The sequence below is a fragment of the Salvelinus fontinalis genome, chromosome 32 (assembly GCF_029448725.1).
Source record: "Salvelinus fontinalis isolate EN_2023a chromosome 32, ASM2944872v1, whole genome shotgun sequence".
Taxonomy (NCBI): Eukaryota; Metazoa; Chordata; class Actinopteri; order Salmoniformes; family Salmonidae; genus Salvelinus; species Salvelinus fontinalis.
This window is the reverse complement of record NC_074696.1, coordinates 36,191,814-36,217,590: the sequence shown is the minus strand read 5'-3', so window position 1 is coordinate 36,217,590 and position 25,777 is coordinate 36,191,814. Positions and strand designations below refer to the sequence as shown.

The following is a 25,777-nucleotide window of genomic DNA, read 5'->3' as shown; positions in this document are numbered from 1 at the left end:
TCCTGTGTTGTCTTGGCTGTGTGCTTAGGGTCGTTGTCCTGTTTGAAGGTGAACCTTCGCCCCAGTCTGAGGTCTTGAGTGCTCTGGAGCAAGTTTTCATCGAGGATCTCTCTGTCAGAGTGACCATCGGGTTCTTGGTCACCTCCCTGACCAAGGCCCTTTTCCCCCCAATTGCTCAGTTTGGCCGGGAAGCCAGCTCTAGGAAGTCTCCACACTTCTTCCATTCCATTTAAGAATGATGGAGGCCACTGTGTTCTTAGGGAACTTCAATGCTGCAGAAATGTTTTGGTACCCTTCCCCAGATCTGTGCCTTGACATAATCCTGTCTCGGAGCTCTACGTACAATTCCTTCGACCTCATGGCTTGGTTTTTGCTCTGACATGCACTGTCAACTGTGGGACCTTATATAGACTGGTGTGTTTTTCCAAATCACGTCCAATCAATTGAATTTACCACAGGTGGACTCCAATTTAGTTGTAGAAACATCTCAAGGATGAGTCTCATAGCATACGGTCTGAATACTTATGTAAATAAGGTATTTCTGTTTTTTATTTTTAAGAAATTGTCAAAAATGTCTAAAAACCTGTTTTCGCTTTGTCATTATAGGGTAATATATTGTGTGTAGATTGATAAGGAAAATGTTTTATTTCATCCATTTCAGAATAAGTCTGTAACATAATAAAATGTGGGGAAAGTACTTATCCCAAATACTTATCAAACTGTCCCTGTTCTATCTCTGTACCCCTTCACCCAGAGGGATTGGCTGAAGTTACATAAATTCTATATAAGAAGTACCACTTTTTATATTTCATTTATCAATTATTTATTTATTATTATTATTATACAGTACATATCAATCGTAAATACATTGATCATGCATAAAAGCCATTGCGATATCCTTGCGACGAGTTCCCCATTTGAACGTTGTGCAAAGTCCTGTGTGAAGTCTGCTTCCTCACTCACATGTTCAGTTCTCTAGTCAGACACACACAGCTGCCCCAGTCATAAAGGCTTTGAGGCCGGGAGAGTGTGAGCTGTTGAGGGTGACCGCCATGCTCCCAGAATATAGCATCACTATGGCCAGATGTTCTCCTGTCCCCAAAGAGTTTCAGTGAGCTTAGAGCACATGGCTTCAGTATTAGCAACATCATGAAGAGCAGTGTGGTTGTTACTGACAAGGAGCATATGCTTGAGCTCATTAACCACCACATCATTAAGACTCAGCCACGCCTCCTTGTCCATCCAACACTTCCCTCATCTCCCAGCCCTTCTAACATGCTGACCAGACCGGACACGTCACGTGCACGAGCGTCGCAAAATAAATGTAGAAATCCATGTTATTCAATTATTGCACCCACACTGCTCGCGAGCGTCTGCGTTGACAAGGGCTAAAATAGAACTCCTTTCTATTTCTGCCGCAGATCGCGCTGAAAGTCCTGCCTTTCCCATCTCCTCATTGGTTTATAGAAGCAAGTACCCACGTGCCATCTCCTCATTGGTTATAACCACATGGGTAATTGAAAGACAAACTGTTTTCCCGGTAGTTGTGGTAATACTATGAAAGTTTAGATGCCGATCACCATATAAGTTCAACGATGAAAAAGCCTGGAAGGAGGAGAGATGACTAGAAACGATTCGGTTGGCCGTTTTATGTGTGGATTAATTTGTAGAGGACCTTGTGCAGTTCAGGTAAAATAACAACTCAATGTTTATATCCCAGGAGAAATTAGCTAGCAACAGCAAGCTAGATAAATAGGACAAATTAGCTAACAAGTGCAAGCTAACTAGCTAAATTGCCATACATGTTTTAATGCTTTTCGACCTGTCCCCAAATTAATGTCATTGGTTCATAGTTTGTTTTGATATTTTAACCTGCGTGTCGTGATCGCGTTTGGTGTGGGGGGACAAAATAAATGTATGCACGATAGAGCACGCACGTAGTCAGTTTGGGTTCGGTGTGATGCGACTAGTCCTGATGCTCCTCCCTCTTTTTCTCTCGCCCCGCTACACAGCTTCTCCCTGCAGGCGGTCACTGAGTCTGAGGTGCAAAAGGAGCTTCTTAAACTTCACCCTAATAAAAACATCTGGGTCAGATGGTTTAGATCCTTTCTTCTTTAAGGTTGCAGCCCATGTCACCACCGAGCCTCTCTCTCCTCTCTGGGGAGGTTCCCAGTGTTTCGAAGGCAGCCACAGTGCGTCCTTTATTTAAAGGGGAGATAAAGCTTTGATCCTAACTGTTATTTGCCAATTTCTATCTTGCCCTGTTTATCTAAAGTGTTGGAAAAACTCAATAAAAAACTGGCTGGCTTTCTTGGTGTCTATAGTATTCTCTCTGATATGCAATCTGGTTTCCGCTCTGGTTCTGGATGTGTCACTGCAACTTTAAAGATCCTAAATGATGTCACAACTGCCATTGACTCTAAGGAATGTTGTGCTGCTATCTTTATTGACTAGGTCAAAGCTTTTGATATGGTAGACCATTCCATTCTTGTGGGTTGGTCAAGGAGTATTGGTGTCTCTGAGGGGTCTTTGGCCTGGTTTGCTAACTACCTCTAAAAGAGTGCAATGTGTAAAGTCAGAATCAAGCAATCAATCAAATGTATTTATAAAGCCCTTCTTACATCAGCCGATGTCACAAAGTGCTACACAGCCTAAAACCCAAAGCAGCAAGCAATGCAGATGTAGAAGCATGGTGGCTAGGAACAACTCCCTAGAAAGGCAGGAACCTAGGAAGAAACCTAGAGAGGAACCAGGCTCTGAGGGGTGGCCAGTCTTCTGGCTGTGCCGGGTGGAGATTATAACAGTACATGGCCAAGATGTTCAAACATTCATAGATGACCAGCAGGGTCAAATAATAATAATCAAAGTGGTTGTAGAGGGTGAAACAGGTCAGCACCTCAGGAGTAGGTAGGAGATACCTACTACAACCCTCATCCTACACATACAGCACCCGTTCTGCCAGTCACATTCTGATAAAGGTTCTCAAAGCACACACATTCCGGGGTCCCACGTCTTTTCAGTTCGCTGCAGCTAGCGACTGGAACAAGCTGCAAAAAAACATTCAAAACTGTACAGTTTTATCATCTCCATCTCACATTCAAAGACACAATCATGGACACTCTTGTTGACACTATCACTCTTTGTAAAACTTAATTTCCCCAAACCACCAGATTTCATACAATAACCCTAGCCCAGCCTTAACATATGGTGGGTCGCGACGTGTCAGAGTAAATTTATAATTATTTCATGAATTACTGGAATTGATTTGGCCAAGTGCTTCTGCGCTCTCTGTTTAGTGCGCTCTCTGCTTAGCTGCGGTCTCATCAGTTTGTTAGCGGTGCGCATATGAGGGAGATGTCCGTGTGCTTCCCGGTTTATCCGGATCTTTTTCTTGAAGATCACTCCGCGACACACGCAGTGTTGCCAATTTAGCGATTTTTTCGCTTTATTTAGCAAGTATTCAGACCCCTCTAGCTACACATTTTCAAAACATCATCTAGCGACTTTTTCTGGTGTTATTGGAGACTGACGTGAAAGCTCAACGAGCAGCAGGTGCTGCCGAGGGCCCCACCTCCACCCCAAAGCACTCACAGGCGGCCCAGAGCAGGAGATGTTCACCCCTCCGCATCCAGACTGCAAATGAATCGTGCATGCGGGAAGCCGCCGCTGGCTGATCCCGCCCTGGCTTACATTCAGGGCGGGATGTAAATGTAAAATGTTCTTTGTCTAAAATAAATCACTGCACAAAAATAAATCACTGCATTTGACTCACACAGCCTCAGTCACTTATTCACCTTGTCCACTGTGTGTGTGCCTGAGTTCATTTGTAGTTCTAAACAGATTTAGGGTGTTTTTTACTCACTTTTTGTCTCTCCCACGACGTTATTCCTCTCTCCCACAGCGTCCATCACAATTACATGCACAGGGCCAATTATGCAAATTAGGTGATAACGTCATTTAGCGACTTTTAGGACAGCCAATAATAGCTACTTTCCTTACAACACTGCACTTGACATTCCCACCTGCCGCTGTCATCAAATTGAGTCATGTTAGCCACAAGTTCTGACAGCTCAATTGTCATGAAACGAGTTTCATGAGAGTTTCTCTCTCTTTCATACAAACTTATAACGAGGAGCGCCCACAATGTGTTTCGTGTGTGGAAGTGCTTAGTAATGAGTCTCTCATAATGAACAAATTAATAAAACGACACGTCCTGACCAAACATCCACAGCATGATGGTAAACCCATGGAGTTCTATCAGAACCGGACAGAATGCTTCAGGAAACAGTGCTTCAACAGTGGAAAGGAAAGTCAGCTAGCAAGGCATTGTTGTCATTTTATAACAGGCGATGATAAGCACAAATAAGGGAGTACTAACTAACTCTCATAGTAGTAGATGTGAGTTTCTCTTTCAAACAATCCCCTGGCCTTGTACACAGCTAATAGCTAACATTTGCCAAAGCAAGCTAGTTACTGATATTGCAACCCTAGTAACAGTACAGATGAAGATGAAAAAATCTGGCCTACTGTACATCTTACTGTAGAAATGATTGTTGAAATACAATAATAATTTGTATTCTTAACTGGAATAAACTGATTGGAGCAAGATGCTTTTTGAGCCAAACACACTCACACAGTTCTGGGTTGCTCATCTACAACAGGAAGCGGTCTCCTGCCTGACTGAGAAAGCTGTAACTTTATATGTTCTGGTCCAGTTTGGCACCACATACCTATGTGAGTCAGGGTTCTCAACTCTGACATACTTACAAAACAAGTACAGAAACAGTGTCAAAAACGGATAGTCAATATAGTCAAGAATAGACACGCCCTCATCAGGACTGTGTGTGTTTTCTGGTCTACATCTGTGTGATGTGATCAATCAGTTTTTTCCAGTTCAGAATAAAAAAAATATGTATTGTATTTTAACAGCAACAGTTCCAACCTAGACAGATATATAAGAGTGTTTTTAATGGGGAAAATAAACATTAATATATATTTATATGGATATTTAATTTAATTGTTATTTGTTTTTGTCTGTATTGCATTTATTTTAAGCATAATGGCAATGAAATGTACCTATATTTATGTATAGTTGCATATTTTCCTAAGCTTGGGTCCCAGGAAAACACAGCATTTCTAATTTGGGTCCCAGGCTGAAAAGGTTTAAGAACCCTTGCCCTAGCCAGATGTTTGAAATTAAATAAAGATTGATACATTAAATCATTAAATACTATTGTTTTACTCAGTTTTTCCATGAATAAAGAAACACAAAGTCTTTATAATTCTTGAAATAAAGAATACATAGGCCTACAATTTGAGGTAGCTACACATGAATATGAGTTAGGAGTAGGCAGGACTGAGTGGTCCAAACAGTTTGTGTTTTAGAAAGGTTGGTTTCTTTGCTATTGTAATTAACAATAGCACTGATGGAAAAGAAGTCGCAGAAGATAAAAGTAGTAGCACCAGCATCAGAAAAGTTATTGGGAGTGAAAGACTCTACGGCAGAAAAGGTACAGGTGTTGAAAGAAGGCTTGACTTTATAGCCTTCATTGGAAAGGTTATCAACCGGACTGCGTTGGTGGAGAGAACAGCCAAGTTGAAGATCATTGTTGAAGCAGCAACATATTTTTTAGGAGTAACACGTTACTGTCGCCATGATTGTTGATATGTTGACTCCTAATAATACTAATGATGATAATTAGAGTTATGGTTTTTGTTATCCTTCAGTGGAATGCCAGAAGACTTACTGCTAACGGTTAGGAGTTTAAGAAATATGCAATTGATTCAGAGATCAAACCTGATGTGATATGTGTTCAAGTAACATGGCTTCACACCTCACACTGGCTTCTAACTATATTACATCTATGTGTGAAGGTAATGGAATTAATGATTCTACTGTTGGAAGTGATCATTTCCTGATTTGGTGTACCATGAACATTGATGCTACAATCATTTCTTAAAGTCTGTTGGAGAGTTGTCTTTAGAGAGGCCGGTTGATGTAAACTCAGCAAAAAAAGAAACGTCCTCTCACTGTCAACTGCATTTATTTTCAGCAAACTTAACGTGTAAATATTTGTATTAACATAAGATTCAACAACTCAGACGTAAACTGAACAAGTTCCACAGACATGTAACTAATAGAAATTGAATAATGTGTCCCTGAACAAAGGGAAGATCAAAATCAAAAGTAACAGTCAGTATCTGGTGTGGCCACCAGCTGCATTAAGTACTGCAGTGCATCTCCTCCTCATGGACTGCACCAGATTTTCCAGTTCTTGCTGTGAGATGTTACCCACTCTTCCACCAAGGCACCTGCAAGTTCCCAGACATTTCTGGGAGGAATGGACCTAGCCCTCACCCTCCGATCCAACAGGTCTCAGACGTGCTCAATGGGATTGAGATCCGGGCTCTTCGCTGGCCATGGCAGAACACTGACATTCCTGTCTTGCAGGAAATCATGCACAGAACGAGTAGTATGGCTGGTGGCATTGTCATGCTGGAGGGTCATGTGAGGATGAGCCTGTAGGAAGGGTACCACATGAGGGAGGAGGATGTCTTCCCTGTAACGCACAGCGTTGAGATTGCCTGCAATGACAACAGGCTCAGTCTGATGATGCTGCGACAAACCGCCCCACACCATGACGGACCCTCCTCCTCCAAATCGATCCCACTCCAGAGTACAGGCCTCCGTGTAACACTCATTCCTTCTACGATAAAAGCAAATCCGACCATCACCCCTGGTGAGACAAAACCATGACTCGTCAGTGAAGAGCACTTTTTGCCAGTTTTGTCTGGTCCAGCGACGGTGGGTTTGTGCCCATAGGCGACATTGTTGCCGGTGATGTCTGGTGAGGGCCTGCCTTATAACAGGCTTACAAGCCCTCAGTCCAGCCTCTCTCAGCCTATTGCGGACAGTCTGAGCACAGATGGAGGGAGGGATTGTGCGTTCCTGGTGTAACTCGGGCAGTTGTTGTTGTCATCCTGTACCTGTCCCGCAGGTGTGATGTTCGGATGTACCGATCCTGTGCGGGAGTTGTTACACATGGTCTGCTACTGTGAGGACGATCAGCTGTCCGTCCTGTCTCCCTGTAGGGCTGTCGTAGGTGTCTAACAGTTCGGACATTGCAATTTATTGCCCTGGCCACATCTGCAGTCCTCATGCCTCCTTGCAGCATGCCTAAGGCACGTTCACGCAGATGAGCAGGGACCCTAGGCATCTTTCTTTTGGTGTTTTTCCCAGAGTCAGTAGAAAGGCCTCTTTAGTGTCCTAAGTTTTCATAATAGCTGTTAGTGTCTTATAGACCGTTCCACAGGTGCATGTTTATTAATTGTTTATGGTTCATTGAACAAGCATGGGAAACAGTGTTTAAGAAAATAATGAATGGTTACTGTCTTTTTTTTGCCATTGAAAAGGCTTATGACACTATGTCGAGAGAAGGTCTACTGATTAAGATGGAAAGACTTGGTGTTGGTGTGAGATTATATAACTGGGTTTTGGCCTTCTTATTGAAATCGCTCTTTTCGAGTTAAAATAGAACCCATTTTATCTGATGCCTATGGAGTTGACAATGTTATTCCTCAAGGCATTGCTATCCGTCCTATTTTGTTCAACATTATGATTAATGATGTGTTTTCGAATGTAGGTAGGGGTATTGGGGCTTCCCTATGGAGCTATTTGGAAGAGGGGAAGGAATGTCATGTGATTAAATCTATTCAACAAGCTATAGTGTATGTTGAAAGATGGTTAATTGACTGGGGTTTTAAATTGTCTGTGGCGAAGTCTTCTTGTATGTTCTTCTCAAAGAAGAAAGTTGCTGATAATATACAGTTGTTTCTGTATGGACAGCCTATGGGGAGGCTTTCTGAGTACAAATACTTGGGTCTATGGTTCAATGAGCGATATACATGGAAAGATCATGTTATAAATGTTGAAACAAAGTGTAAGGAGGTGGGGAATGTTATACGCTCGGTCTCTGGTTATGAATGGGGTGCTGACAGACAATCGTTGATGGATATTTATAGTTCTCTGATCAGGATGACAATTGATTTTGAGTGTATGGTTTATGGAACAACGGCAAAGACATGGCTTCAGAGGCATCATCCAGTATCCAGTATATAGCTTTAAGGATATGTATTAGTGCATTTAAATCAACATCTGTATGTGCCTTACTAGTGGAGGCAGGTGAGATGCCTTTGGATATACAGTACCAGTCATGTTTGGACACACCTACTCATTCAAGGGTTTTTCTTTACATGTACTATTTTCTACATTGTAGAATGCCAAAAGTGTGCAAAGCTGTCATCAAGTCAAAGGGTGGCTACTTTGAAGAAATTCAAATATAAAATATATTTTGATTTATTTAACACTTTTTTGGTTACGACATGACTCCATGTGTGTTATTTCATAGTTTTGATATCTTCACTATTAATCTACAATGTAGAAAATAGTAAAAATAAAGAAAAACCCTGGAATGAAACTTTTGACTGGTACTGTACGGCATAAAAAAATTGTCATTAGCTTAATGGGTTAGGTTGAAAGGCTGTGAGGTTGTGCATCCCACTGCTACTGTTCTAGATGACTGTTGGGAATATACTAGTAGGCAAGACAGTGGTTTTGGTTGGACAGTTGGAAAGCTTGCTGATGAGAGTGGTTTGAGGGAGTTGGAAGATGGCCCTTCTGTGGTGATAGGGGACGTTCCTCCATGGTTACTCCCAGATCCTGTTGTTGATCTAACCTCGGTAGAGGAAAATAAAGATGGTCAGAAGTCAGTGATATAAGGAAACAGGCTGACAATTACATTGGTAGAAGTTATGTTTTTTTTACTGCTTTTCCAGATAGTGGGCGCATAAGAGCAGTCATTTACATTCCTTGAATTGATGTTAATATATGTAGAAGACCAACAGATTAACTTTCAGTATACTCAGTTGAACTGTTGGTGATAGTAGTTTCCCTCCAGTGGGTGGAGGATGTACAACATGTTAGAATTATAGTATGCTCAGATTCTCTGTCCTATTTGCATAGTTTATCATCTGGTAAATCTAATAGCAGTTACCTACTATTGGAGGTATTCATTTTATTATGGAGAATTGAGAGACTGGGTGTAGTAGTGAGATTCTGCTGGGTCCCAGCACATTCAGGTGTGGAAGGGAATGAAGTTGTAGACCATTTGGCCAAAATAGCTTTGAAACAAGATATAATTTACATGAATGTTCCACTGTGTAGAAGTGAGGCCAAATGTAAAATCAGAGCCATTTTGATAGATGTGTGGCAGAAGAGATGGGACTCTGAGCCCAAGGGCAGGCATTTATATGCCCTCCAAAGAAAGGTCAGTGGACCAATATTCAAAGGTCCGATTAGGAAGGAAGAGGTGGTGTTTGCTCGATTAGGACATTGTACATTAAACTTGTCATTACATCTGGTTGGCAAGCATGTTAATGTGTTTTGTCTGGAGTGTATGGTGGATTGAAACAGTGGAGCATGTGCAATATTGTTGTAAGTGTGTTGAAGAGAGGGAAAGATTGATGTTGGAAGGGATTTGGGGGAGGGTCTATTAGAAGTTAGTAGGGCTGTTTTTTATTTTATACTTCTGAGTTAGGTAGGAGGATTTAGAAATGTTGTAAACCGTGATTGACCACACACTCCAGCACAGTAGGTGTCGGCATACGCCTTGTTTGCGGACTGCCATTATATCATAGAAGAAGCCGTGTCGTCTGCCGAAAACTCACGCAAAGAAGAAGCGGCACGTTGTTAACGTGATAGTGTAGTAGCAGAGAATTTGTGACTACGTTTTAGACCGTAGCTCTGGCCACAACAATATAGCTGAAATTGATTGATTATACGATGGAAAGCGACACCGAGATGGAGGACTTCGATAGCAGCGAGGAGGGAAGCAATTGGTCTGATGATAGTTACCTTGCAGACGAAGACTTCAGCTTCGACTATCAGGAGGGGGTGGATCCACACGAGGACGCGTAAGTAGGAATAATCACTCCCAGAGCGCATACTGTATGTACCCAGTCAACACACCCGGGGGCCGAAATCTCACCGAAACAGTCAGAACCATTTTACCACAGAGAGAACAATGAGAGATTTTACCCGATCTATACATGTGAAAGAATCCGCTTGGCATTTCCACTGGAAGCCAGTGGGAGAAGATCGATAAGGCCGCCGACATTCTGCACATTGTCTAATCGATTAAACATTTGATGCCAATACAGTTTTCTGTTCCCAAAACTATAATCTGTTACGAACAGTGTGGACTATGTTTAGTAGATTTGACCCTTTGCCATTGTTTAGAGACGCGCAAAGGCAAATTGAGTTATTGCGCACTTCAGAGTAGGCGTTCCCTAACAGAAATATGCAAACGTTTGTTAGAACGCGCCAATAGGATCTCGCTATCTCGTGCTTGACTCTGCCCACCTCCTTGCCCGTTCTGCCCACTAGGATTAATCTGTTCACATTGGAAACGACAAACCATCTTGAGTAGGTGTGTCCAATCTTTTGCTGGTACTGTACATCAAAGGGAGATTTGCTTCCCTTGGAAGACCTGGAGAGAGAATTCCAACAGTCAACCATTTATGTTTGAGTCGTTGTGTGTATAGCAATCTATATAGCTTGGTAGCGTTAGCCAATTTGTCAGGCAATGTTTTTTTTACATTGTCACTAAAGGATGGTTGGCAATTATACAGGAATTTTGCACACACCTTCCCAATCAATCAATCAATCAATCAAACGTATTTATAAAGCTCTTCTTACATCAGCTGATGTCACAAAGTTATGTACAGAAACCCAGCCTAAAACCCCAAACAGCAAGCAATATGCAGGTGTAGAAGCACGGTGGCTAGGAAAAACTCCCTAGAAAGGCCGGAACCTAGGAAGAAACCTAGAGAGGAACCAGGCTATGAGGGGTGGCCAGTCCTCTTCTGGCTGTGCCGGGTGGAGATTATAACAGAACATGGCCAAGATGTTAAAATGTTCATAGATGACCAGCAGGGTCAAATAATAATAATCACAGTGGTTGTAGAGGGTGCAACAGGTCAGCACCTCAGGAGTAAATGTCAGTTGGCTTTTCATAGCCGATTATTCTGATTATCTCTACCCCTCCTGCGGTCTCTAGAGTTGAAAACAACAGGTCTGGGACAGGTGGCACGTCCGGTGAACAGGTCAGGGTTCCATAGCCGCAGGCAGAACAGTTGAAACTGGAGCAGCAGCACGACCAGGTGGACTGGGGACAGCAAGGAATCATCAGGCCATGTAGTCCTGAGGCATTACCCTAGGGCTCAGGTCCTCCGAGAGAGAAAAAAAGAGAAAATTAGAGAGAGAGCGAACTTAAATTCACACAGGACACCGAATAAGACAGGAGAAATACTCCAGATATAACAGACTGACCCTAGCCCCCCGACACATAAACTATTGCAGCATAAATACTGGAGGCTGAGACAGGAGGGGTCGGGAGACACTGTGGCCCCATCCGATCATACCCACGGACAGGGCCAAACAGGCAGGATATAACCCCACCCACTTTGCCAAAGCACAGCCCCCACACCACTAGAGGGATATCTTCAACCACCAACTTACCATCCTGAGACGAGGCTGAATAAAGCCCACGAAGATGTCCCCCACGGCACCCAAGGGGGTGGGCGCCAACCCGGACAGGAAGATCTTATCAGTGACGCACCCCTCCTAGGGACAGCATGGAAGAGCACCCGTAAGCCAGTGACTCAGCCCCTGTAATATGGTTTGAGGCAGAGAATCCCAATGGAGAGAGGGGAACCGGCCAGGCAGAGACAGTAATGGCGGTTCTTTGCTCCAGTGCCTTTCCGTTCACCTTCACACTCCTGGGCCAGACAACACTCAATCATAGGACCTACTGAAGATATGAGTCTTCAATAAAGACTTGAAAGGTCGAGAACGAGTCTGCGTCTCTCACATGGATAGGCAGACCATTCCATAAAAATGGAGCTCTATAGGAGAAAGCCCTGCCTCCAGCTGTTTACTTAGAAATTCTAGGGACAGTAAGGAGGCCTGCGTCTTGTGACCGTAGCGTACCTGTAGGTATGTACGGCAGGACCAAAATCGGAAAGATGGGTAGGAGTAAGCCCATGTAATGCTTTGTAGGTTAGCAGTACAACCTTAATCAGCCCTTGCCTTAACAGGAAGCCAGTGTAGAGAGACTAGCAATGGAGTAATATGATCACATTTTTTGGGCTCTAGTCAGGATTCTAGCAGCCGTGTTTAGCACTAACTGAGGTTTATTTACAGCTTTATCCGGGTAGCCGGAAAGCAGCGCATTGCAGTAGTCTAACCTAGAAGTGACAAAAGCATGGATACATTTTTCTGTAACATTTTTTGGACAGAAAGTTTCAGATTTTTGCATTGTTACGTAGAAGGAAAAAAGCTGTCCTTGAAACAGTCTTGATATGTTCGTCAAAAGAGAGATCAGGGTCCAGAGTAACGCCGAGGTCCTTCACAGTTTTATTTGAGACGACTGTACAACCATCAAGATTAATTGTCAGATTCAACAGAAGATCTCTTTGTTTCTTGGGACCTAGAACTTGCATCTCTGTTTTGTCCGAGTTTAAAAGTAGAGCATTTGCCACCATCCACTTCCTTATGTCTGAAACACAGGCTTCCAGGGAGGGCAATTTTGGGGCTTCACCATGTTTCATCGAAATGTACAGCAGTGTGTCGTCCGCAAAGCAGTGAAAGTTAACATGTTTCTGAATGACATCACCAAGAGGTAAAATATATAGTGAAAACAATAGTGGTCTTAAAACAGAGCCTTGAGGAACACTGAAATTTACAGTTGATTTGTCAGAGGATAAACTATCCACAGAGACAAACTGATATCTTTCCGACAGATAAGATCTAAACCAGGCCAGAACTTGTCCGTGTAGACCAATTTGGGTTTCCAATCTCTCCAAAAGAATGTGGTGATCGATGGTATCAAAAGCAGCACTAAGGTCCAGGAGCACGAGGACAGATGCAGAGCCTCGGTCTGACGCCATTAAAAGGTAATTTACCACCTTCAAGTGCAGCCTCAGTGCTATGATGGGGTCTAAAACTTGACTGAAGTTATTCCATAAAAAATCTGATGTTTCTATCTACAATAGTCATTTACAACATTAACAATGTCTACACTGTATTTCTGATCAATTTGATGTTATTTCAATTGGGGGGAAAATTTACTTTTCTTTAAAAAACAAGGATATTTCTAAGTGACCCCAAACTTTTGAATGGTAGTGTATATTTTGCTCAAATATATGTTTTGTACTTTAGTGTGTGTACTTTGGTGTATTTATACCTGGAATATCGCTTTAACAGGAAAAGTAAAAACATCGCTGGAGTCTATTTATTTATGCCCTATGGGACTCCCAATCACGGCCGGTTGTGATACAGCCTGGAATTTAACCAGGGTCTGTAGTGACGCCTCTAGCGCTGAGATGCAGTGCCTTAAACCGCTACGCCACTCGGGAGCCCCATTTTAAAAGAAGACAGACTGCGGATCTGACTTTTCTGGACCCCGCTTCCCGGCGGCTGGGGCTTTTGCGCATGTGCAGGATTCTCTACTTTGCACATATTCTCTGCGCTATACGTAGAGAACCTCGCTAATTTCTCTCATTCAATCGTGATTTGCGAAGGATGATTATTCTTTTTTTTCTGGTGAAACATGCAGCATCTGCATATCAACCAGATGATCTTAATAAACTGTAGCATAGTCTACCTGTATTTAGTTAGTTTAGGTTAAATCAAAGCACATCTTTTGCCTAGTGGAGTAGAGGATCCTGCACATGCGCAGAGGCTTCGGGAGCTTTAGCAGTCGGGAGGAAAGGTCCAGAAAAGTCAGATCCGCAGCCACTCCATTAAAAAGATCTGAAATCAAAATGACATACTTGAAAAATGAATTCTCATTTCTCAGATTTTTTATTAAATTTTTTAGAAACTATTTGACAGACATATTTCTCAGTTTGTAAACCTAACAGATTGATGTTAGACGGTGGGTGTCGGCCGCATTGAAGTGACATGAAATGTTGATGTGTGAATGTGGAACCATGTAGACGACAGCAGTAGGAGATGGTAAATTAATTGTGTTCTGTTGTCTAGTCCTAAGTAATAGTGTTGACTTAGTGAATTGCATTATTGTAAACATGTTCATATTTATCTTCATAGTCTTGATTGGGAAGAGGACTCAAATGAATCAGCAGGCGACACACCACCCAGAGTCACACCAAGGAAAGAAAGCCAATCTGAGAGCGGGGTAAAGTGTTCTGATTCTCCAGAAGAACCATGGTTACCATGCAAAGGTTCACAGTCAACAAGGACATCAAGGTATTTACAAACTTTCATAATCCTTCAGTGTTTCCGCTATAGTCATTTAGCTGCAGTCATCGATATTTGACTCGCTGTATTTTTCTATTATCAAGACACCTGCTGGTAACTCTTAACTTGTTAGGACAGGTCATGAGGTGTCCTAAGTATCTGTAGACTAGGTGTGACTCTTATGACTAAAGAGACTTCATGCATAGTTTTTATTTTTACCCATAAGAGTAGGAGTAAAATGTCTATTCTCGGCACTTACAACCAAAAATCTGAAATGTCCTGCCTGTGTAAATGAAGCCTAACAAATCTGAGACCATATTCAGCCTTAGATGTCGTAGAGCCAATATGCCTATAGAAAGTCTACACCCCCTTTCAACATTTCACAGTTTGTTGCCGAATAGCCTGGAATTAAAATACATTAAAATAGTGTTCCCATTGATCTACACATCCCACCCCACAACTTCCAAGTGAAACATATATTCATATATATATTTTTTTAATCTATAAAAAACAAAAGACTGAAATAGCTTAGTATGATAAGTGTCCCCCCCTTGTCATAGTAATCCTACATTTTCTTGGGCGTAACCAATCACCTTCAAAATCACACACCAAGTTAACTGGCCTCCACCTGTGTTAAATTGTAGGGATTCACATTATTTCAGGAGTTCCTGTATGTTCCTTCTGCTGGGTAGTGAATTGCAAAACAAACACTCAACCATGAGCACCAAGGAGCTTTTAATAGAACTCCAGGACAAAGTGGTGGAAAGGCACAGGTTCCTTGAATATCACTTGGAGCACGATCAAAACGATTATTAATAAATGGAAGGTGTGTGGCACCACCAAGACCCTGCGTAGATCAGGCCATGCCTCCAAAATGGATGACAGAGCAAGTAGGAAACTGATCAGAGAGACTACCAAGAGTCCAACGGCAACTTTGAAAGAGCTACAGGCTTTTATGGCCAAGATTGGTCACAGTGTGCATGTCAAATCAAATTTTGTTGGTCACATACACATATTTTGCAAATGTTATTGCGGGTGTAGCGAAATGCTTGTGTTCTTAGCTCCAATAGTGCAGTAGTATCTCACAATACACACATCTAAAAGTAATATAACGTAATTAAGAAATATATAAATATTATATTGAGCAATGCCAGTGGCATTGACTAAAATACAGTAGAATAGAATACAGTATATACATATGAGATGAGTAAAGCAATACGTAAACATATTAAAGTGACTAGTGTTCCATTTATTAAAGTGGCCAGTGATTCCAACTCTATGTATATAGGGCAGCAGCCTCTAAGGTGCAGGGTTGCATAACCGGGTGGAAGCCGACAAGTGAAGGCTGTTTAACAGTCTGATGGCCTTGAGATAGAAGCTGTTTTTCAGTCTCTCGGTCCCAGCTTTGATACATCTGTACTAACCTCACCTTCTGGATGATAGCGGGGTGAGCAGGCTGTGGCTCGGGTGGTTGATGTCCTTGATGATCTTTTTGGCCTTCCTGTGACATCTGGTGCTGTAGGTGTCCTGGAGGACAGGTAGTTTGCCCCTGGTGATGCGTTGGGCAGACTGCACCATCCGTTGCGGGTGGTGCAGTTGCCGTACCAGGCGGTGATTCAGCCTGACAGGATGCTATCAATTGTGCATCTGTAAAAGTTTTAGGGGCCTAGCCAAATTTCTTCAACCTCGTGATTTGTAGAGGTGCTGTTGCATCTTCTTCACCACACTGTCTGTGTGGGTGGACCATTCAGTCTGTCTGTGATGTGTACGCAGAGGAACTTTCCACCTTCTCCACTGCGGTCCCGTCGATGGGGATAGGGGGGTGCTCCCTCTGCTTTTTCCTGAAGTCCACGATCAGCTCCTTTGTTTTGTTGATGTTGAGATTATTTTCCTTGCCCCACTCTGCCAGGGCCCTCACCTCCTCCCTGTAGGCTGTCTCGTCATTGTTGGTAATCAGGCCTACTACTTTTGTGTCGTCTGCAAACTTGATTATTGAGTTGGAGGCGTGCGTGGCCACGCAGTCATGGGTAAACAGGGAGTACAGGAGGGGGCTAATCACACACCCTTGTGGGGCCCCTGTGTTGAGGATCAGCGAAGTGGAGGCGTTGTTTCCTACCTTCACCACCTGGGGGTGGCCTGTCTGGAAGTTCAGGACCCAGTTGCACAGGACGGGGTTCAAACCCAGGGCCCGGAGCTTAATAATGAGCTTGGAGCATACTTTGGTGTTGAATGCTGAGCTATAGTCAATGAACAGCATTCTTACGTAGGTAGTCCTCTTGTCCAGTGCGATGGCGATTGCATCGTCTGTGGCTCTATTGGGGCGGTAAGCAAATTGAAGTGGGTCTAGGGTGTATGGTAGAGGTGATATGATCCTAAACTAGCCTCTCAAAGCAATTCATGATGACATAAGCGAGTGCTATGGGGCAATAGTCATTTAGTTCAGTTACCGTTGCTTTCTTGGGTACAGGAACAATGGTGGACATCTTGAAGCAAGTGGGGACAGCGGACTGGAATAGGGAAGAGATTGAATATGTACGTAAACACTAGTGGTGCACCGATATGACATTTTTGTCCGATACCGATATCCAATATTTTCCTTGCCCCAAAAAAACGGTACCGATAACCAATATTTAACATTTTAGCAGCCTTTTTATGCATTCTAGTACAGTTAAATAGTTAAAACACACACATGGATGCAGTGGTCTAAGGCCCTGCATCTTAGTGCAAGAGGCATCACTACAGTCTCTGGTTAGAATCCAGGCTGTATCACATCCGTCGTCCTAATCAGTTCTCAACTGACTTGCCTAGTTAAATAAAGGTTACACACACACAACACTGACCAAAATGTTATTTTGTTGGCATTTACATATGTCCCCATTACCAGTAAAAGATCATCAAAACCTATTTCTTTCACGTATTTGCTGTGCTGTTTCGTTGTTCAGTCGTTTCATTTCTATATAACGCCGTTTGGGTCTTTGCATGTCAAAAAAGATACACGTCAAATAACACTATTTGTCGTGTCAAATAAGCGTGTTGACCAATCAGGACCTGAATATGACTGCACGTCACAATAATTGAACGTGTTCAATATTTTTTTACATAGTTATTACACATTGATTACACAATCACTCGTGTTTCATTTGTCACAACGATTCATCGATATGTATGCTATGATGCTGGTAAAGTTGTTTCGCGTGCCTACTGTGCTGGTCATAAAAAAAGCTAGCTAGCTCATGGATGCAAACAATGTTCTTCCCGAAAAACATAGCAAAACGACATCTGTTTCAGTAGCTATAGTTAGCTAGCTAACTGTATAGCTAGGTGTCATCATCTAAAATAACCCTAATTTATAAGACAGTTCTTATTTGATTAATGGTGATGGGACCCATCTATGTGAAGCTAGCCACAATAAGGATTATCCACAATAGTGGCCTTTGGTTAGCCTTCAAAATAAAAGTATGTAATTGACAGTGATGCAAATGAATACAAATAGTAGAATCATGCCATAATTTCATGCTAAACGAGGTTGAAATGTTATATAAAATCAACAAAAGACAGTAATTTCTAATTTGACAACCTGTTGAAATCACACTGGATGTATTATACTTTAGAATTGCGTTGTGGGCAAACTTATTTCACTGTACAGCCTTACCTATGGTTTGTGGATCACTGACATGGGTATCAGTCTACTCAGTGACACCGAGAACATCAGCATTGTAGCTGTTATTGCGGGACTGTGAAACAACTGTGAATTGAGCCACATTGTCAACCTATGTGTATTGAACACTATTCCCGAGGAAAAACTGCATGGATGTTTTGGAGTCTGATAACTCTGAAGAGGAAAAAATATATTGGCTGTTGAGCAGACTGATACCCCATTTCATTGATCCTCAAACCTTAGGTAAAGCTGTACAGTGCGATATGAATGTCAATACATAGAAAAGGCTAACTGGGTAGGTGATTTCACACAGTCACAGTCCCACGATTAGAGCTACAACTCTAATATTTGCGTAAACTCTTCAGTTGTGTTCTGTGGGTGTCACCAAGTAGACTGATACCCCATTTCATTGCTTCACATTCCAACCCTGTTTAACATTATCTAGTCAAAATATGGCGTGATTCCAACAATTGTAACCTTCTGCATCACTTTCAAATAGGTACTTTTATTTTAAAGGCAAACCGTAAATTCCACTATTGTGCCTAATCCTTATTGGCTAGCTTCACAACACAATCCGGTCAGGTCGAGCCTCACTAGCCAGATGAAGCTAGCTGGCCGCTTATAAGGTTAGCTTCGGGCAACAGGGTTAAGTAGCTGGCTGTTCAATTTCAAAAGGCGAACAACAAGTGACTACCTAGCTTATACTTAAAAGGATTCCTAAATCATTGCTAAGAATAGTGAAAATGACTGCAGTTTCTACTGGTCATTGTTTTCAGTCTGGTTGTATTGGTGCTATCTAGGTACCAAGCTTAAGCTAGTTAGCTACCCCAGAAATTGCGATCGAACAAATAATGCTTTATTACCAACACGGTATTGTAAACACATAGCCAGTGTTTGCTTGTTTGTAGACTCTTTCTTTTTGTACAGCTTTGACAGTGTTACTGATATTAGTGGTGGCGTTTGGCTTGGCTTGCACGTGCAAATTCAGAACACACAACATTCTATAATAGAAGTGTTATTTGATATGTCAAATTTAAAAGCGTATTTATCGCGTCAAATAGTGGTATCTTTTTTGACACGCAAAGATCCAAACGGCGTTCCATAGTATGTTGTGAAGCTAATAGCAGTGACGCTTTTACTGTGTAACTCCGGTAGGGCAACATCTGAACAATAGCGCACTTGGTAACGTTAGTGTGTACCGGTGGTCGAACAGTCGCTACGGCCAACATCACCCATGACAGAGAAAGGGCAATGATTTCCATTATCTTGTCATTAATGGATTTCTCCTTTGAGTTGTCTTGATGCAATTTTCTTACTCTTTCAAATGACTGCTTGACTTGTTGACTGCTCGATCCACACAGAAGACATTGTGGGCTAGGTTAGGAAGGCTGTGTTGCACATGTAGCGCTACATTTTACGTGGCATCATTAGTCATGTACCTAGTTTATATAGGTATGCATGTCAGCTTTGACATCGGTTTTTCACATCAGCGTTAAACTAGACATCGGGCCGATACCGATGTTGGCATTTTTAGCTAATATCATCCAATTCCGATATGTTCACCGATATGTCGTGCATCACTAGTAAACACTCCAGCCAGCTGGTCTGCGCATGCTCTGAAGACGAGGCTTGGGATGCCGTCTGGGCCGGCAGCCTTGCGAGGGTTAATACGCTTAAATGTCCTACTCACGTCGGCCACCGAGAAGGAGAGCCCACAGTCCTTGTTAGCGGGCGGTTGCACGGCGTTATCCTCATAGCGGGCGAAGGTGTTTAGCTTGTCCGGAAGCAAGACTTCGGTGTTCGCAACATGGCGGGTTTCCCCTTTGTAGTCAATGATTGTCTGTAGACCCTGCCACATATGTCTCGTGTCTGAGCCGTTGAATTACGACTCCACTTTGTCTCTGTACTGACGTTTTGCCTGTTTGATTGCCTTACGAAGGGAATAACTACACTGTTTGTATTCGGCCATATTCCCAGTCACCTTGACATGGTTAAATGCGGTGGTTCGCGCTTTCAATTTTACGCGAATGCTGCCATCTATCCATGGTTTCTGGTTTGGGTAGGTTCTAATAGTCACATTGTACCCAGTCACCTATACACTTCCTGAGGAACTCAGTCACCGTATCTGTGGATGTTATTCGTATCTGTCGATGTTATTCTCGGAGGCTACCCAGAACAAATCCCAGTCCACGTGATCAAAACAATCTTGATGCATGGATTCCGATTGGTCAGACCAGCGTTGAATAGACCTTAGCACGGGTACTTCCTCTGAGTTTCTGCCTATAGGAAGGGATGAGTAAAATGGAGTCGTGATCAGATTTACCAAAGGGAGGGCGGGGGAGGGCCTTGGTAGGCATTTAAAAAAAGTTGAGTAGCAGTTTTTCCAGAGCGAATACTACAGTCAATGTGTTGGTAGAACTTCGGTAGTGTTTTCCTCAAATTTGCTTTGTTAAAATCCCCAGCTACAATAAATGCTGCCTCAGGATATATGGTTTCCAGTTTGCATAAAGTCCAGTGGAGTTCTTTGAGGGCTGTCGTGGTATCAACTTGAGGGGGAATATACACGGCTGTGACTATAACCAAAGATAATTCTCTTGGGAGGTAATATGGTCGGCATTTGATTGTGAGGTATTCTAGGTCGGGTGAACAAAAGGACTGTATGTTGTCACAAACACACCATGAGTAGTTAATCATGAAACATACACCCCCTGCCTTTCTTCTTTCCGGTGAGTTCTTTATTCCTGTCTGCGCAATGTACAGAGAACCCAGCTGCCTGAATAGATTGGGACAGTACTGTCCCCTGGAAGGAGATCCTCACACTGAGCTCGTCTACTTTATTATCCAGAGACTGAACATTAGCGAGTAATAGACTCGGAAGTGGTGGATGGTGTGCGCTAGGCCTGGGCGATATGGCGAAATCTCATATCCCGATATAGGTCATTCCATGTCACGATAACGGCACGTATCACGATATACAAATTTTTTGTAAATTCAATGAATAAATAGTTTTATATAAAATTACCATGTGTAAAGGCCTATTTCTTATTACATTTTGAATTATATTCAACAAATAAAAGCTATTTTAATTTGGTACCTTGGGTCGAGTGTTAGCACCAACTCACGAAACCCCCGCCATGTCTTTGCAGATGTAAGTTGTAACGCCAGCTGTTATCTCCTATCTTCGTGATTCTTTGCTATATGGTGTGCCGCGGGCAAAAGCCTCATGCAACGTCTGAGTCGGGGGTTTATTTTGAGCTCTTGACTGTACTTTTGGGGTCTCATCTGTAGACTCTCGCCGTACTGTTTCACATGATTCTTGCATAGGTGGTAAAAGAGGTTAGTGGTGTTTTGAGCCTGTTGTCGCGACCGGCCTGCGGCATATTTTGCAGAGGACGGTTTTCTGGTCCGTGTAAGACTTAACATACCCAAACCACATCCATGCGACCGAAGTAGCCCCTCTTTTAGGTACGGTCTACGTGCCACGTTTACTCTCCTCCATGTTTGTTTCTGTTGCAAATTTCCTTCCACACGTGAACGAAAAGCGATGTCCAATTGACAAAATATTAGCGTAAAGTGTGATTTGCGACACAACAAACTAAACGATAGATGTTTTTCTATCGTCACACGGTATACAGTTGAAGTCAAAGTTTACATACACCTTAGCCAAATAGATTTGAACTAAGTTTTTCACAATTTCTGACATTTAATCCTAGTAAAAATTCCCTGTCTTAGGTCAGTTAGGATCATCACTTTATTTTAAGAATGTGAAATGTCAGAATAATAGTAGAGAGAATTATTTATTTCAGCGTTTATTTCTTTCATCACATTCCCAGTGGGTCAGAAGTTTACATACTCAATTACTATTTGGTAGCATTGCATTTAAATGGTTTAACCTGGGTCAAACGTTTCAGGTAGCCTTCCACAAGCTTCCCACAATAGGTTGGGTGAATTTTGGCCCATTCCTCCTGACAGAGCTGGTGTAACTGAGTCAGGTTTGTAGGACTCCTTGCTCGCACACGCTTTTTAAGTTCTGACCACAAATTTTCAATAGGATTGAGGTCAGTGCTTTGTGATGGCCACTCCAATACCTTGACTTTGTTGTCCTTAAGCCATTTTGCCACAACTTTGGAAGTAAGCTTGGGGTCATTGTCCATTTGGAAGATCCATTTGCAACCAAGCTTTAACTTCCTGACTGATGTCTTGTGATGTTGCTTCAATATATCCACATAATTTTCCTGCCTCATGATGCCATCTATTTTTTGAAGAGCATCAGTCCCTCCTGCTGCAAAGCACCCCCACAACATGATGCTGCCACCCCCGTACTTCATGGTTGGATGGTGTTCTTCGGCTTGCAAGCCTCCCCCTTTTTCCTCCAAACATAACGATGGTCATTATGGCCAAACAGTTCAATTTTTGTTTCATCAGAGCAGAGGACATTTCTCCAAAAAGTACGATCTTTGTCCCCATGTGCAAGTTGCAAACCGTTGTCTGGCTTTCTTATGGCGGTTTGAGCAGTGGCTTCTTCCTTGCTGAGCGGCCTTGCAGGTTATGTCGATATAGGACTTGTTTTACTGTGGATATAGATACTTTTGTACCTGTTTCCTCCAGCATCTTCACAAGGTCCTTTGCTCTTGTTCTGGGATTGATTTGCACTTTTCACACCAAAGTACGTTCATCTCTAGGAGACAGAACGTATCTCCTTCCTAAGCTGTATGACGGCTGCGTGGTCCCATGGTGTTTATGAACGTGGTACCTTAAGGTGTTTGGAAATTGCTCCCAAGGATGAACCAGACTTGTGGAGGTCTACAATTTGATTTTCTTATGATGTCAAGCAAAGAGGCACGGAGGTTGAAGGTAGGCATTGAAATACAACCACAGGTACACCTCCAATTGACTAAGGCTAATTGACATAATTTATCAGAAGTTTCTAAAGCCATGACATTTTCTGGAAATTTCCAAGTTGTTTAAAGGCACAGTAAACTTTATGTAAACTTCTGACCCACTGGAATTGTGATACAGTGAATTATAAGTGAAATAATCTGTCTTAACAATTGTTGGAAAAAATGTCTTGTCATGCATAAAGTAGATGTCCTAACCGACTTGCCAAAACTATAAGTTTGTTAACAAGAAATTTGTGGAGTGGTTGAAAAACAAGTTTTAATGACTCTAACCTAAGTGTATGTAAACTTCCGACTTCAACTGTATATTGTCCAGCGCGCCTCTTGAGTCGACTAGAAGTCCACTCCGAATTCCTCTTCTCCACCGGCTGTGTTTTGGAGCAGCCTCTGAAATAAGTTCAATTGCCATGGGGGGTATGAACTAGAGGTCGACCGATTAATCGGAATGGCCGATTTAATTAGAGCGGATTTTCAAGTTTTCATAACAATCGGAAATCTGTATTTTTGGACGCCGATTTGGCCGATATTTTGTTTTTTACACCTTTATTTAACTAGGCAAGTCAGTTAACCTGTCTAGGATCAGCGTGGCGCTAGCGGCACCCCCCCCCCCCCCCCCCCCCACTGAAAAACCAGTGCCGCGAAATTCAAAAAAAATATTTTTTTTAAATATTTAACTTTCACACATTAAAGTCCAATACAGCTAATGAAAGACACAGATCTTGTGAATCCAGTCAACATGTCCGATTTTTAAAATGTTTTACAGGGAAGACACAATATGTAAAGATGTACATCTATTACCTAAAAACACATTAGCATAATCCACCATCTTTTATTTGTCCACCAACACCAGTAGCCATCACCAATTCGGCTAAACTAAGATATTTATAGCCCCTAACCAACAAAAAAACTCATCAGATGACAGTCTGATAACATATTTATGGTATGGGATAGGTTTTGTTAGAAAAAAGTGCATATTTCAGGTAGATGGCATAGGTTACAATTGCACCCACCGTCACAAATGGACTAGAAAAACTACTTAGCGCAACGTGTTTACCTACTTACTAATCATCAAACATTTCGTAAAAATACACAGCATACACGAATCGAAAGACACAGATCCTGTGAAAACAGACAATATTTCAGATTTTCTAAGTGTCTTACAGCGAAAACACAATAAATCGTTATATTAGCATAGCACATAGCACATAGCAGCCCAGCATTGATTCTAGCCAAAGTGAGCGATAACGTCAACATCGCCAAAAATATATTAATTTTTTCACTAACCTTCTCAGAATTCTTCAGATGACACTCCTGTAACATCATATTACACAATGCATATAGAGTTTGATCGAAAACGTTTATATTTAGCCACCAAAATCATGGTTAGACAATGTGAAATGTAACTCAGCTGGTCAGAATATGTCCTTGCGCCACTTAGACAGTGATCTACTCTTATACATAAATACTCATAAACGTGACTAAAAAATATAGGGTGGACAGGGATTGATAGACAATTTAATTCTTAATACAATTGCGGAATTACATTTTTTAATTTATCCTTACTTTTCAATACAGTTTGCGCCAAGCGAAGCTACGTCAAAAAACATGGCGTCCTAAGCCACTAAAATGTTTCGACAGAAACACGATTTATCATAATAAAAATGTCCTACCTTGAGCTGTTCTTCCATCAGTATCTTGGGCAAAGGATCCTTTCTTGGGAGTAATCGTCTTTTGGTGGAAAGCTGTCCTCTTGCCATGTGGAAATGCCAACTGCATTCGGGATGAACTGAAAAGCGTGCCCAACTATTCACATCGTTTCAAAAATAAATGTCCCAAAATCGCACTAAACGGATATAAATTGCTATAAAACGCTTTAAATTAACTACCTTATGATGTTTTTAACTCCTATAACGAGTGAAAAGATGACCGGAGAAATATAACAGGCTAAACTAACGCTTGGAACAGGAGGGGGTCGGTGTCCTCCACGCGCGTTACGCAGCAAGAAAAGACTTGCTAGCTACAGGGTTTTTTCATTTGTAGGGCCTGTGAACGCGCAATCGACCCCATTGGAATCGTCATCACGTAAAGGCATCCAGGGGAAGACGTAAGAAGTGTCCGTATAGTCATAGCAATAACAGTGCCCTTTTAACTGACTTCAGAACAGTGGCCAACATTTCTGAAATCTGACTCCATGTCAGGGAAATTGCTGTAGAATGGGCTCTGTTCCACTTAGAGACAAAATTTCAACTCCTATAGAAACTATAGACTGTTTTCTATTCAATAATAATAATAATATGCATATTGTACGATCAAGGATTTTGTGGGAAGCCGTTTCAAAAATTACCCAATTAGCATAAATAGTCTCAACAGCGCCCCCATCCCCAACAGGTTAAGAACACATTCTTAATTTCAATGACGGCCTAGGAACGGTGGGTTAACTGCCTTGTTCAGGGGCAGAATGACAGCTTTTTACCTTGTCAGCTCGGGATTCAATCTTGCAACCTTAGAGTTAACTAGTCCAACGCTCTAACCACCTGATTACATTGCACTCCACGAGGAGACTGCCTGTTACGCGAATGCAGTAAGAAGCCAAGTTGCTAGCTAGCATTAAACTTATTTTGTAAAAAACAATCAATCAATCATAATCACTAGTTAACTACACATGGTTGATGATATTGCTAGTTTATCTAGCGTGTCCTGCGTTGCATATAATCGATGCGGTGCGTATTCGCGAAAAAGGACTGTCTTGCTCCAATGTGTACCTAACCATAAACATCAATGCCTTTCTTAAAATCAATACACAGAAGTATATATTTTTAAACCTGCATGTTTTGCTGAAAGAAATCCACGTTAGCAGGCAATATTAACCAGGTGAAATTGTGTCACTTCTCTTGCGTTCAT

The 25,777-nt window shown here is 42.1% G+C and overlaps 1 protein-coding gene across 4 annotated transcripts in view; it reads left to right on the top strand.

Moving 5' to 3' along the window:
* The first annotated feature begins 9,687 nt into the window (after positions 1 to 9,687).
* Positions 9,688 to 25,777, top strand: part of LOC129831193 (piggyBac transposable element-derived protein 4-like) — a 34,930-nt gene continuing 18,840 nt past the window's right edge. Inside the window, exons 1-3 of one of the 4 annotated variants that reach the window (XM_055894307.1) lie at positions 9,691 to 9,972; positions 12,928 to 13,014; positions 14,171 to 14,329. In XM_055894307.1, coding sequence (XP_055750282.1) covers positions 12,941 to 13,014; positions 14,171 to 14,329 — 233 coding nt within the window. In that variant the 5' untranslated portion in view covers positions 9,691 to 9,972; positions 12,928 to 12,940. Of the gene's footprint in view, positions 9,973 to 12,861; positions 13,015 to 14,170; positions 14,330 to 25,777 lie in introns of all 4 variants that reach the window. The other 3 variants (XM_055894306.1, XR_008755682.1, XM_055894304.1) reach the window with 3 other exon arrangements.